The sequence below is a fragment of the Cornus florida genome, unplaced genomic scaffold (genome assembly GCF_030987335.1).
Source record: "Cornus florida cultivar Cherokee Brave unplaced genomic scaffold, ASM3098733v1 CherokeeBrave_3.0.0_Hap2_Chr11, whole genome shotgun sequence".
Classification (NCBI taxonomy): Eukaryota; Viridiplantae; Streptophyta; class Magnoliopsida; order Cornales; family Cornaceae; genus Cornus; species Cornus florida.
The window spans coordinates 53,085,657-53,101,183 of NW_026775581.1; the positions used below are offsets into that span (position 1 = coordinate 53,085,657).

Here is a 15,527-nt window from a genome sequence, read left to right on the forward strand (position 1 = left end):
TTAAAAAATATTTTGTTTTATACTTTCGTGAATGGTCAAAAGTCAAAACACCACTATGGCATTTTTGCATATTTGTGCATTGTACCGCTAAATAGTACCAAAAGAAAAAAATTGAAAAAACATTTTTTAAATTAACCATTAGGTCCATTATTGGCCTATTTGGAATTTGTTATAATATTATTTTTTTAATATTAGTCTTTAAATTTGAACTCATATCATGTTTAAGACGGCGATATATTAGTTTAGAATAGTTCATAACATATTAATTTTTTTGTCCAAATTCATATCACCAAATTGGTGAAATTGTATGTTTTGGTACTGAAGGAGCTAAATCAAAATTTTGAATTTCTTAAAACAAATTTTCGTTACCAACATGGCTTCAATTTCTAATTTTCGTTACCAACATGGCTTCAATTTCTAAACTCGTACAACAAAACAGTTGTTTTGGTATTGACAAAAAATATAACGATCGCATGTCAAACTTACAGCAATTTTTACCAAACAAGTTTAATGTTTTTTTCTTTTAAAATTTTTGCAACAAACTATTACTATTTAAAACACTATATAACCAAACACTTATAAACGTTTCTGGTTACCAAACAGGCCCCAAGAGGCCTACAGAAGTAAGATGTCCTCCAAATCTCTTCTATCTTGATGGCCCTTAAGATAACATTGTGTTGATTAGTTGATTGCAACGGCCTAGGTAAAAACTACAAATGTTCTGAAAATTTTACTGGTACTAATTGCCTATAATAATACCACACAATCAAAGGTTTCGACTTGTAGTTCAGTAAGTTTAATCTTGGTTTTTGCACACACGAATAGGTTTGTATGTGTGTGTCACTGTGTGTGTCACAACAAGATGCTTGTAGGTGTTTGCTTTCTAATGCGAAGACTAAACTGATCCTGAATGCTTCTGCCTCCCCTGTTCCACACCATTTCAGTTCTTTATGCTATACGTTTTCAGTGACATGGCTTCAATTTCATTTTCTGCAATATACTAACTACATCAGGATTCACTTAATTTGACAGCTTGAGAACAAAATTTAATGGCAAAAAAAACCTTCCGTCACTTGTTTCGCCTACGAATGTGAATTTATAAAACAGTAGAATGTTTTGCCGTTCACTTCTACGATACAAAACAAATCAAAACACTAGCAATCTCAAATAAATGAAGCAGGATACCTACAAAAACAAAAGAATGATAAAAACAATAATTTCTTTCGTTTAATCCCTCAACTAAACACCAAAATTTCTTTGTTTTTTGGGAGATATTCTACAAAAAACACCAAGAAGTAAAGGAGAATCGCTGGTGGGAGGTAAGCGATGGAGATTACAAAAAATAGTCGGGAGTTCTACGAGAGGCGTCAGGCTCAGTCTGACGAGGTGCTGGGTCAAATTGTAGAAAATTCTGATCCATATTATCCCCAATTTCAAGTATTGCAGCCATATTTCCACACCGATAGCAGTAATTTGGTGCACTAAATACTGTTACAACATTCTTTTCCTACAAACATTGAAGCCGAAAAGTAAATAAACGGGACTGGAATTTAAAATCTAAAATTCATTATGTTTTGCTTTTTGGGAATACAAACCTGACACCAGTTGTAACCTTCCATGACCAGCTGGTGAGCTCTTGAAATAAGAGAGAGCCCATTTTTGTGGTTAAATTGAGCAGCTATGTCCTGTCCAAAGGTATATCCAGCTCCCCGAGGAGAGATTCCCCAACCGCACCGGTCGTCTGGATCAGACCACAAGAGATCACACATTGGCCCCTCATGAGGAACCTATTCCACACAGTAGAAAAATAAGAATTAAATAAAATTGGCAAAAGGAAATTACAAAGTTGGCCCCCGACAATTTAGCTTAATGATCTCAACTTCTTTCTCTTTTTTTGATGGCATTAAAGGGAATTGATCAGAAAATAAGACCAGACGAAGGACACAGAATAGCAGAGAATATGCAGGGCCGAAAAAATATTAGGAAAGAGAAGAAGGAAAACACAAGACATGCTTTACTAGAATCTGTGAGGTAGTTTCATATTTCTTCAGGTAGCAGGGGAGTATTCTCAAAGCCATCATGGTGATTATTTTGCTTTGAAGCTGTAATTGACGAATCATGCCATACTCAAATTCACTCATTAAAATGACACTACATGATTTAGTTATTTAACATTTTCGTTGAAAAGCATTACGGGATTTCACGTCAGTTACCCATTCAACAACCCAAGCAATATCAGAGTGATGTGCTTGATGTTCATGTTTTCATGGTTTCTGTCCGCTATAGTTCTACTGAGAATATATGAAAGGGAAAATCTTCCCAACAAAAAGAAGGTGATCAGGGCATCTATGCATTTTATGACTTGGTGTTCTAGTTGTTGACAACTTCTGTGTCAAGAGTTTATCAAGTTGTAATTTTCTTCGTCATAGTCCGCATTTAGTTTGAGAACAGTGAGCTTCCTGGAGATTCCTATGAATTTAAGGAACAATCCAACAGGAAAAGTAACCACCAAGAGTATTTTGTTTTGAATTTTTTTAAATTGTTTTGAGAACTTGATTTTTAATTTATTTTGAGTTTGCAAGTGTTTTTGAAAAAATTTTTTGATAATAATAATAATAATGTGTTTAAAATGATTCGGAATGCCTTATTTTACAAATAGTGAGAGTAGGAGTCTGTAGGACTGATGCAAGATTTCAAGGATATAGTTGGGCACTGCTGCTTATGTCGCAAGCACTGGTACTCAACACTCCAGCGACCAAAGCACGGGTACCAGATTTGAAGGATTGGCACTCAAGTAAGCTGGTTGTGAATAATTAGGGTATGTCCTAGTTACTACTAATCATTAAGGGAGGGGGAAAATTTTGAAGAAGAAGAATAAAAAGGTCATGTCCTAGTTACTCTCTAACTTGGACAAAAGTTTCCAAACTTTTTTTTTATGTTATTAGACCAAATCAGGGTTTTATTGCTTAATGCATATATAAAACAAAATTTCAGTGAGTTTCAGAGTAGAAGAGAGATTGAATAGAGAAGATTGCTTGCATGAGTTTTCATGGGATTTACCAGCAACCTTCGCTTCTAAAAAAATCAAGTTTTAAGTTGTTGTGATCAAACAAAGACCTCAGAGAGAGAGAGAGAGAGATATCAATGGTCCATTAGCCCAACCAAAAAAATACTTACGAGATTTGTAAAATGTGCATGTGAGTACTTACCTAACCAAAAAAAATAATAATAATAATTGAGAAATTGGGCATACAACTTGCATGAAAGTTATGAGATTGTTTCCATATTTAACCGAAGATTTCAAAGGGCAATTAGCAGTATAGTTCATAATAGTTTCACAATAGCCGTGGCTTGTTTGTGTTGGCTAGTAATCACTATAAAAGAAGTGGATCATGAGGAGCATCTGTGTTAACGTGGAGAACAGTTGGTCAGTGGTTTGACGGTGGAATTTGAACTAATTGTGGAACACTGTGCATTAGAAATTAAGCAGGCTAGAGACAAAATCTACACTGGCTGGGAAATGTTATACTCTTATTATTAGTAAATTATTGAGCTCTGAAATCACAGTCCAATGGTTTTTCCCATTTGGGTTTTCCATGTAAAAAGTAGTGCCTCTGTTTGCTTTCTTTTTATTATTGATTACTTTGGATAATTCAATAATCAGTAAACATAAGAAGTTGAAATTATGAATTGAGAGGGACACCTATTCAACTCCCTCTAGGTCTATTTTCTATTTAAGAATCCACCTAACATTCAGGTGCACACCATCCAATACATATTTCATATTTGCATAGAAGATATCATGTCATGAGTAAATACTGCCGGCCATTCTACCTCCGTCAATCTATAGTAACCTCTTTCAGTCAACAAATCTAATAAAAGAAGGCCACTAAAGTGCTGGTCACACCTATCCAAGTTCTAGGAGAGGAATACCAGAAACAAACCTAACATTGACATTAATTTTGCAGGAAGTGGCCCGCTCTTGGATTCAACTCCAATCCTCACACTTGTGAGCTGATTTCTTATCATTGCAATAATCAATGAAAACTATAACAACAATATGACAACATGGCTTCAGGTTTTTCCCCGCCGCTATGACACATTCATGAAGATGACCAAATAAATTTACAGTTGGAACTTGGAACATAAACATATCCAGGAATCACATTTAGAAATACCATAGCAGAGGATAATTGAACATGTACCTCCTGTATACGGTCCAGCTCACGGATGTTATCTAGTGTATCTAGTGAAGGGGAGAGTCCACCGTGTAAGCAGAAAATCTGCAAGGTAACAACAAATGGCTGTAAGATGATATGATGGGAAAATAAACTAAAAGCAGTGCTATATAGAATTCCTACCTGACTCTCAATAAGGGCTGTAAGCGGAAGATAATCAAAAAGGTCAGTGAAATATTTCCACACATTTGCATTTCCATATTTTCTCAAGCATTCATCATAGAACCCATACCTGGAAAGAGAAACTGCCAAGTTGACTCAAACCGAAAACTTCGCATAAAAATGATTAGATAATGGAAGAATTTAGATCTAGCACCCTTCCCCCTTCTGAAACCACACAACAGCAAGGTGTGCAATTCTCGAATTAAAAAAGAACGCAGAGGCCAAAACTATGTACCACACATTCAAAGTACCCTCTCCTCACATGATCCATCTAGTTAGAAAATAATCAGTTTCCTACTGTCTACCAAAACATATTAATAAGAAAATAATAGAAAAGAGGCAAGGAAGATTGGCAGTGGCTTCAGGAGCCAGTCATAATTACGATCCTCACAAGAGTCAGATGATACCCAGCTAGTTTACTAGGAAATATTTTCCGATGTAAATAAAGCCCAAATGTGTGCTACACTGATATTAGCCAGAAATCCATAGCCCATCATAAATGATGAAAATCTAGCAATAATGTCAGCATATGGCGAATATATGGCAATATAGTAAGAAGACAGAATAAATCATCAACACTTCACGACTTTCATCATCACTCTACATGCATTAATGCAACAAAAATCTCAAACCATGAAAATCCTCCCACCTCCAGACCCACCTAATCCCCTGCCCCCTGCAAAGGCCACTCCTTCTAGGACAGTTCTTCATTTTAACTTACATTTCCCCGTAAATCCCACAGTTTAAACCTTTGCTGAACAAAAATCATCTTTTTCCTTGCCATGAAAGGTAGAGTAGGGATCACCCAATCTTCATTCTGGAGCAACCTTTTTGCTATAGCTTCCATAATGAATTGCTAAACTCTGGACAGGGTAAAATACTACAATAAGAAATTGCGATGAGGGGTGTCACAACCACACCTCTTGTGACCCATCGTCCTCGCTGGCGCAACCCTCATGGGCTTGTCCATGCTCCCCCCGTATTCTGGTTGGGGATTGACTCTGATACCAAACTGATGTAGGACTTTAGGAACAGCCTTATATAACTGAAAATTAAAGAGTGCAGGAGCCGAATATTCAAATAATCAGGACTGAAATTTGAGGTTTGATAGTAGAGATGTTGAAAAATCAAGGAGAAAAGAAATGGAATAAGAGCAGCCTATTGGAGTCGCACCAACTGGTCTAGGCAACACACCTAGATGTCTCACACCCTCATAATTTGTAAATCACTCACAAGGAAATTTCACAAGATATCTGACCATTGATTCAACCAAGATTACATCCATCCCTTTTATAGGATTTCTACTCATACCTGACTTACATGGAGGTTAACTCACGACTTTTGGACTTACCTCATAATTGAGGTAATCAATAAGACTCACAACTCTTAAAATTACAAAAATGCCTCAATTATTTAAGACTCCAAGTGGACCCCACATCAAGCATATGCCAAATTAAGATTTTATGTATAAACCTTTAAAGACTGCTGCCACTGATCTCCATCAATTCTCCCCATCTTGGAAAAATTCGACCCCAACGATGTAAAGGGATGAAATTGTTCATAAAGATCAGGAGATAGGTTTTAGGAACTCCTTGTTAACCACCATCTACTCTAAACGCTTAAGTTATTACGGAGGGTGTACCTCTAACATTTAAATCCTCCAACATGCCCCCTCATGTGTGGCCTTCTTTTGGTCCAACATGTGTTTCAATTTAAATATCAGTGTGACAGTGAGGTTTAAACTTAGTGATGGAGATCAGTAGCAGCAGCTTTTGAAGGTGCGGAAACGGGGAATATAAGGCTCAAGCCTTAAATTGGCATATGCTAGATGATGGGGGTCCACTTGGAATCCTGAAAATTGAGGGTTTTGGTCAAGTTGCATCATTTATGAGGTTGGTGGATATTATGAAGCATTGAAAGATGGGTTTCCTTTATTGTCATGAATCATGAGTTATAAATTTATCAGCTTGATGGATATTATGATGCAGTAAAGTCTTATTGATTACCTCAATTATGAGGTAAGTCCAAAAGTCTAAGGCATGAGCAGAATCATACAAAGGGATGGAGTGTAATCTTGCTGAGGAGTAAATGAATGAATAATAAAATGTGTTTTGAAATTTCCTTGTGAGTGAGTCACAAATTAGGAGTGTGAGGCCTCCTTTAGGTGTGAGGCCTAGGTTTATTGGTGTGACTCCAATGGGGTGTTATTTCAAATCCTTTCTCTCTACTAACACATCTCAAACCACAGACCTGATTATCTGAATTTTCAGGCACTAAAATCTTTATTTTTGTACCATTTGAGGCTGCTCTTGAAGTCCTACATCACTCAAGACCTTCCCTACTTTGAGACCATGTTAACTAACCACCAACTACTCTAAAAAATAAGGCTGTTAGAGAGGGTCTACCTTTAATATTTAAATCCTCCAACCCTCACTATCGGTAATCCAAGTACAAACAGAAACTGGACATCCCCTCCATTTGTTGAAACAAGTTGGTAATCAACGGCACAAGTGATGTCCAACTAGTAAATAAGCATGCACCTTTTCCTTTCGCCTTTTCTGATTATATTATTCCCACACATACCTAACCTGATCATAGTTACAAACCAAGTTTCTGATCAAATTGCTCTTCAGATCATTGTATATGATCATAGCATTGTCTTTATATGGTCCATCTTCTCTAGAGTAGTAGTGAAATGAAGAAAGACTCATGTAATTGATATTCATCCAAATGGTGGGTCACGCTGTGTTATATTTCATGTACAATGAGATTGAATTGGAAAGAGAGCAGATGCCATAGTCAGTCCATAAGATGCTCTGGTTAGAAATCAGACTAAGTTATTTTTCTAGGATCCAGGATTCAGGTGAAATGATCCTCCCCACAAATGGGAAAAGGCCAACATATCCAATAAAAGGAACCAACCTCAACTTTGGCGTCTTTAGTTCTTTTCTGACAAGCTCTCTACTTGAATAATTGTTGCTTTCCTTTACTGTTCGCCAACTCAAACTAACCTTTTCTGTGTGATTCCTGAAATCAAAGTAAGCTCCATGTGCATCATCAAAGTGCATCTGATTTAGAAATTCAAAATGTGAGAATAACTTAGCTGTCAAACCGTACTCCTTCCCCACTTGCATTTTCCTTCTTAAAAAGCTTTGAGATGGAATGCATGCAATTTGCTGCAAGAAGCACCCAACATATAGGTTCCAAGTGGCGTTCTTCATCACTAAGGTGAGATGCACGTGGATAATCATCCAACCCAGAAGACAAGTGTTCTTTGGGTTTAGTTTATGAGTAGTTGTATTGTCACATCCATGCCAAACTAGCTGCTCATTTTAAACCTTTTGATTTTAATGTATTTCTCCAAGTTCTCATTTTTTTATTAATATCTTCTTAGGATTATCTAATAAAACAAAAACATCAAATAATGTGCACCATTAAATGTCTCTTTATATATATTTTCTTATTTCATCCAGAAATATAATGAATGGGTATGGGCTTAGTGTTGTCCCTTAGCATAATCCTATTTTTATACAAAAATCATTGGTTTCTCCATATATAGTATGAACTCTAATCCTCATATCCGTATACCTATCCATGATAATTTTAAATAAGATTTAATAGATATTCCTTTTATTTGTAGGTCACCAAATCATATCACTTGGTACTCTCTCACGTCTTGTCTAAGTTTATGAATAGCCTCAACAACATTTGGGATCTCCCGGTAAAATTATAGGATTGTGCTCTGCGGTCAGAATAAGCAAGTCAGTTCCTTCCCTCAGAATCGTATTTGAGAGATTCTCACCTCATATGGCTCAACAGTCAATACTTTTAGTGGCCCATTATAATCTATAATATCTAATTGAATGAGATTTCTCATACAACTATACCCTTTTTTTTTTTTGGATAAACAAAAAGTGGTTAATTACACGAGTTTCAAATTTAAAATTAATAATCAATTTTAATTTGATCTTTTCTCCCACCTTTGTAAGAATAAAGCATAAACTATTGCCCCTATATTTAGAATTTTCTGAAGAAAGGTAGTTATCTAAGTTAAAAAAAAAAATCATAGAACCTTGGGGGTAATAAAATACTCATTTATAGGACACCTTTGCAACTTTCAGGCATTAAGAAAAATTCCAAGTGTGTGGATGATTATCAGAGGGAAATAATTTTACGCATACCTTTTCCAGTTAATCAACACCATACTCTATTCTCGTAAGATGATTCACACTAGATAATTGTCCACCCTCTTTTTAAAAATTTAAAAAAAAAAAATTATATCTCTCTGCACTCTCAGATTGTCTCATCGTCCAATATATCACAATACTTTCACCAACTCTAAAAATTACATAGAACTGCAAAACCCTATGTTAAAAAATAAATATATAAAATAAATAAAAATAAAAATAAATAAAAAAAGAAGAAGAAGAAGAAGAAGAAGAAGAAGAAGAAAGAAGAAGAAGAAAATTCAGATTATACTTTAAGATATTCATACCATTTGCTTAAAAAGTTAACTGAAAAAACAACACTGGGACTATGGACACTTAAAGTTGCTAACAAGCATTAGAAGACATGTTATCCGATACCATAGATATCAAAATTGCATCTTCAAAAATGGCTAGACTTGGAAAGTATAGAAGTCTTACACTTGAGTTATCTGCCTGCTCTCATGATTTCCTCGAAGAATTGTAATTCTATCTCTATATCGAACTTTCAAGGCCACTAAAAGTGTGACAGTCTCCACTGAATAGTACCCTCGATCTGCATTAGTAAACACCACGCTTGAAATATGAAATCTTAAATTTAAAGGTCCAAAAATAATGCGTGAGAATATAGGACTTACACAAATAATTAAATGTGAAAAATTTGAAAATCAAAACGAATATCACTAATTCAGAAAAGAAGGAAATATGATTATTTAAAAATAGGGAGCATGATTCATGAATGAGGATGTGAATAACCATTCATTACTTCTTCTTTTTTGATAAGTATAACCATTAATTACTTTGAAAAGATGGAAGACCGTGCCGCAATATGCATAATAGAAATACACACTTTTCAAGGTAAAGCTTACGTAGGCTCGAAGTAGGAGTAGGACACTCAATTTGGCTGGTCAAGGTCTAATATCAATTACCAAGCTTGGACGAATATTAAGGCCTGAACCTAGCTCAGTCCAAAGCTCAGCCTGGCTCAAATAGTAATCAACACATATGGAATTCATTGGTAATGTCATTAACTATTTACTGCTTTACTCTCCAACTCCTTCCCTGTTTTTTCAACTGCCCCAGGTCTATTCAATTGCTTTTCTGGTAACCCTACAAACTTCCCATCCTCAATTTCTCTCTCGACGGGTATAGCCGCATCCCATCATTAAACAAAGGATGTCATGGAGAGTAAAGCATGAAAACTGTAGTTCCACGGCCTTGAATTTGGAAACTGTCAAATCTGCCACCCGTTAATCTCCAAAGGTTCAACCTTCGTATGGTATTCTTTCAATCTTGTCTTGCGCTCAGGTTTTGGTATACTGTCGTGTGTGTGTATATCACTTTAGGAATCAAATTGGAATTTCTTTGTTTCAATCTTCTTTTGGTTTTCGTATACTGTCGTGTGTGTGTGTCACTTTAGGAATCAAATTGGAATTTCTTTGTTTCAATCTTCTTTTTGCTAAGATTTAGTGGGTGATCAGTATTCTACTTGATTCCATGATAACTTGACTAATGCAACCAATGATCAAGGCCATAATGTAGCAGCCCCAACTTGACTAATTCATGTTGCAAAAATAACCATGAAAGCCTTCGTTTTCTAAATTCCTAAAAGAGTATTTATATTACAACATTTTAAGATAGTTACCATACTTTAGAAAATTTTGGGAAGAATAAAAAAAGTGATGATTTCATAACATTAAAAATTATATTTTTAAAGAATGCAATATTAGCTTCCAGTTCTTTGTAATTTTTTAATGTTATGAAATCATCACTTTAAAAAATTATACTTTTGAAAAAATATTATCTCAAATTTGCTCGAAGATATGATCAATTAACTCACCATCTTGCTTGCATAGGTAGTACCAATTATATTTTTAGTTGTGTTCATCTTTTTAATGGAAACTAATATTGCATTCTTCGAGCAAATTTGAGATAATATTTTTTCAAAAGTAATTTTTGGTGGTTTAGAAGGTCAATTTAGTAGGTGCAACACCATATCTTCGGTTAAAGACCGCTACTTTTGGATCAATATAAAATGTGAGACAAAGCAGTGCATTTGAAATTGCAGAGTGCCAAAAGACCAATGGTGGTATACAAAGTTGTGGGTTGTATCAACCAATACCATTACTTACCATCCATGGAATGACATAGGCATAGAGTTCATTCTTGAATTGACCAAATATTGATACATTTTAATTTTTTTATTATTCTTGATTATAGATTCTCAAAATTGATGCAAATTCATTCCATTTGATAGAAGGTCACTGCTTCATAGAGGTCGAACAATTTTATGACATCCCAATGTTGAAAATTAAGCCATACCAATTGCATGCAATAGGGAAGGAGAATTAGGAAAGCCTGACCATGATGGAAACGCTTGCAAAATTTAACCCGAAGAAGATTTCTTTCCAGGAGGAGGAGATTGATGTAATGTAGCTATTCGGAGTACTGCATGCATGGAATTATCCTCAAATTAAGTAACAGCTAGTTTCCCAAATCATTGTTTTGAATTCTCTCTCTAACATCTACTTTAGAATGGCTAGCTTCGGACACCTTTATAAATCAGATATTCGGAAAAATGATAAAGTTCTGAGTGGACCTGCTTAATAATTTTGGGTGAACATGAGTCTCATTGAGTATAAGGTCTTCTAGATAGTGAATGAGTCCCAATTTTGGGTGAGTGAATACCCAAGTAGAGACTCATTAGAGATTAGTAGCCCTCTAAAGTGAGGGAGTCCCCAAATCAACTATAAATTTCTCCTTATTTAATTAGTCTCATTTATACTTTTTTTATAAGTAATGATTGTATCAAAAGCATTCAAAAGGGGAACGCGGCCCTCCTCAAAAGCTACACAAGGCCAGTTAGTCTCATTTATACCTTATTCTCATCTTCATCTCTCTCATAAAATCTCTATTTTATTTTAATTTTTGTGTGAGTTGCATTACCAACTATACTTGATCAATTCAGGGAAAAAAAAAAAAAAAAAACTATAGTTCATCAGACCTAAATTGGTGAAATCCCTCAACTAATACGAAAACTCTTTGAGTTGTAGTAATCCTAATTCAACTCCTCTGTCATTGTCTGATTAATCAAAACCTTATAACCTGACATTTCCTCTTCTCAAGCAATGATAAAACCAAAACACCAGATTAACATTAACATTCACATCACATCCACCACAAAGAACACAATGTGAAGAAAATTAAACCTCGAATTAACATTAAATTAGTATATATATATGAAGTAATTGAACTGACCAACGTAATCTCCCATGAAGAGGTAATTGGTGTTGGGAGCAGCACCGCCAATGCGAAACAGCTCAAGGAGGTCATGGAACTGTCCGTGAATGTCGCCGCAGACGGTGACGGGACACTTCACAGGCTGTACGTTCCACTCCTCGACCAAGATCGCCCTCGCCTGATCGCACAGCGTCTTCACCTCCGCATCCGCCAGTGGCTTGCACTCCATCAACTGCTCTATCTGACGATCCAGATCCGCTTGGGACGGCATCGTTTCTTCGCATCAATCTCTATGTCTATGGCAAGTAGTATATATCAGTACAAGGAGGCTCGCCGGAGACGACGGTGGTTCCGCCGGGAAAATTGGCAAATCGACGGTGGTTTCGCCGGGAATTTTGGCTCAAGGTACAAACATACACCCGAAAATGGAAATGAATTAGGTTACAATTTGTTTCCACATTCGTGCCCTTAATAATTATTTATCTTCTTTAAATTTTTTACAATTTGGATAATATAGAATTTATATGCTACACAAATGGAAATATGTATAAAAGTTTTATACATAATGGACTGTTAAGTTTTTATTTTAAATAAGTGAACGAAATGTTAAATTTTAATCATATCATTAAAAAAAATAAAGAATTATAATGTGTCTTTTAATTTCAAATTGTTACTAGGGCACGTGATTAAAATCTTATAAAATTATGAAATATCATATATATTTTTTCTTTTCTTTTCCTTTTTTTTTTTTTTTTCAAATCAGAAAACATACATTACTTGATTCATTTCCTATTTTCACTATGCAATATGCACAGGTAGGGAAATAATATAAGGTTCACTAAAATAATGTGACTTTAAAAGAAGTAATCACATAGAATGAATATACATTTAGTCCCTAGGGGCATAATGGCGTTTGAATGGATCTGGGAGATAAATCCGCGAGGTCTCGTTTTCGAACCGCATTCCTGACTTGAACGAACCGCATTCCTGACTTGAATAGTTCATGTGTTGTAGGATCAATACACTTATTTTAAGGGAAAAAAAAATAAATAAAAATAAAAATAAAATAAAATTGAACATACATGTACATGTGTGACTAGGGCAATAGGGCGGGGATCTCATTCCCTAGCCATCTCCATGCCTAGTAAATTTTATTTATCCCTATCCACACTTTATTCTCGTTTAAAATTTCACTCCCGCCCCCTCCCCCTCTCTCATAATCGATTAACAGACACTATAATTTTTTTTAGCACATAATTTTCTCAATCTCAAAGTTCAAGATTCAGCACAACCAAATTATAATTTTTCTTTAAGTGTATTTCAAAAGTGTTTTTTTTATCTATACTTAATCTAATTTAGTAATATATCATAATATACAAAGGTATTTTAGTAAATGTACACCCTAAACAGGACAAGCTAGACGGGTTTATCCTATCCCCGCCCTTGTCGGGGTTTCAAAAACTACCCCCATTCCCATATGCATAAAAGGGTCCCAAACCTGTCCTAAATGGGGCAGGGCGAGGACCCACCAAATTTAAAGATTTTGCCACCCCTACATTCGAGAAATTCTTTTTATATTTTTTTTTGTGAAACTAACTGAAATGTTATTGGTTAAGCAAGGAAAAATTATATTTTTATAATTACCCATACGTGTATATATATATATATATATATATATAAAAACTGGCACACATAAAGCTATGTATTAACAAAATAAATCATCTTTTCAATATTTAAAATCAATTATTCCATACAGCTATAGAGAGAAGATAGTACAGAAAATACATGGACCAAGAGCCACTAGAGGAAGTATAAGAGTTCAAATCTGCCATTATAAAGGTTAATGCTTGATATGTAGAAACACTTTTTTGGAATGGTAATCACTTATATGGCATTGGTCGCAAGTATTGTATTATTCGATTAATCGATTGCTTCTCGTGTTTGAGAATTTATGTACAAGTCTTGCATCCTTAAAAATAATAATAATAATAACAAAATGTTAAAAACCTACTGTACCAAAATGTTGGATCCCCAAACGTGGGATATATATATATATATATATATATATATATATTTCAAGAAAGAATGTTAAATTAGGAAGTTGGAGGTGCCAAGACTAGAAACTAGATTCCCAAGAACAGCAGGAAGCAACCCACATGTTAGGTTACGAAGGCGTTTGTCAAGAATTTTATATTAAATGGAGTATTTTTTAAGCTTTTGAACTTCAGATCCAAGCCTCAAATCACAAATAAACTAATTAATTTTCATAATCGAAACTCTTATCCATATCTATATCAATCCTACTTTAAAAAGTGTATCAATTTTAATTATTTTTATACATTTTTTACTTTTTTCTAAAATACAAAAATAAGATTTTTTAAAAATAATTTTCAAAAACAATTATTATTTTGAAATAGTTGGCCATCAATTGCAATTCATTGGTTATGCTTTTAGAGGTCTCTTCCTAATTAGTAGTACGGGAAAAATTATATTTTCGTGATTAAATCTAAACAAAATTGCTCTATACTCTACAAATAACCATAAAGTCAAAAAACTATAAATAGTGACCAAATCTAAAACTTAAATGAGAGTTAGTGACCAATTGATATTATATTACATAAATGTCTTTCCTATAATAAATTAAAGGGTATGCTCTGATACCCTCGTGTTTGCCTTTATTACTCGCATATTAAACTAGTGAAAAAAAAAAAAAAAAAAAAAAATCATCTCCAGTTACTCTCTAACTGGATTGGTTTGGGGTAAAAATGCTAACTTGACACTTTAAAGGTTTCTTACTTGCGCAGTCTTCTCATCCCCTTTCTTAATGGGTGTGGAGAAATTACAGTTGGGCCTTCTTTGGATACAAGAAAAGAAAGGTTTCTTACTTGGGGAATCGCTCGGACGTTTTAAAGCAGTTAGATGGCTAGTCAATTCTTTCGTTGCATTTGGTGTTGACGGGGCAGCAATGATGTAAGGTTTCAGGCGGCCTTTGCCTCTCTTTTCCTAAATTTGAGGGCGTACTGCCTTGTGTTTACAGCTGCACGCAGCAAGTGGACGAACGAATTCGTCACGTCAATAGATTCGTCCCAGCTTTCATAACAGTTTCGCTTTGAAATCCTTCTATGCCCATGCGCGTCTATTGAAGTGGACGCAAAAGTTGCTTTTGGTTAAATTTGTATTTACCAAATTTTCAATTTATACATACAGCTTTGGTATTATATATATATATATATATATATATATATATATTGCAATATTTAATGAATTTATTGCAATATATTCATTAAATATATTGCAATTTAATAAATTGTGGGACCACTTATTTTCTACTTTTCTATATATATATATATATATATATTGCAATATTTAATGAATTTAATTTTCACTTTATGGGTCCCACTTGACAAAATAAGTGGTAGAAAAGTTGAAAATTAAAGAAAAAATGAAACCTTCCCCGAAAACAAAATGAAAACTTCCCCTCGTCAAAATTAAGTCTGAAAGAAGCAAAACCGGATCAAATGTAAAGCAGATCCAGAACACATTACATAAAGTAATACTTTATGATTAACGAGCTCTCTCTTCAAAAAAAACAAAATCCAAACGTAAATCAAATCCAGAACACATTACATAAAGTGATACTTTGTGATTAATGAGTTCTATTTTCAAAGAAACAAAAACACAC

The 15,527-nt window shown here is 34.5% G+C and overlaps 1 protein-coding gene across 2 annotated transcripts; it reads right to left on the reverse strand.

The window, feature by feature from the left end:
- Window positions 1-1,202: 1,202 nt before the first annotated feature.
- LOC132284146 (serine/threonine-protein phosphatase PP2A-2 catalytic subunit-like) lies at window positions 1,203-12,310 on the reverse strand. 2 transcript variants are annotated; one of them, XM_059786219.1, is made up of 7 exons: window positions 11,864-12,310; window positions 9,047-9,161; window positions 7,323-7,427; window positions 4,362-4,470; window positions 4,206-4,283; window positions 1,596-1,787; window positions 1,203-1,507 (listed from the first exon to the last, which is right to left on the reverse strand). In XM_059786219.1, exons 1-7 carry the CDS (start codon window positions 12,114-12,116, stop codon window positions 1,334-1,336), a joined length of 1,026 nt encoding a protein of 341 aa, XP_059642202.1. In that variant the 5' UTR covers window positions 12,117-12,310; the 3' UTR covers window positions 1,203-1,333. The 2 variants fall into 2 exon arrangements, with proteins under 2 accessions (XP_059642202.1, XP_059642203.1); XM_059786220.1 differs by lacking the exon at window positions 7,323-7,427 and having other exon boundaries at window positions 11,864-12,306.
- Window positions 12,311-15,527: the final 3,217 nt, after the last annotated feature.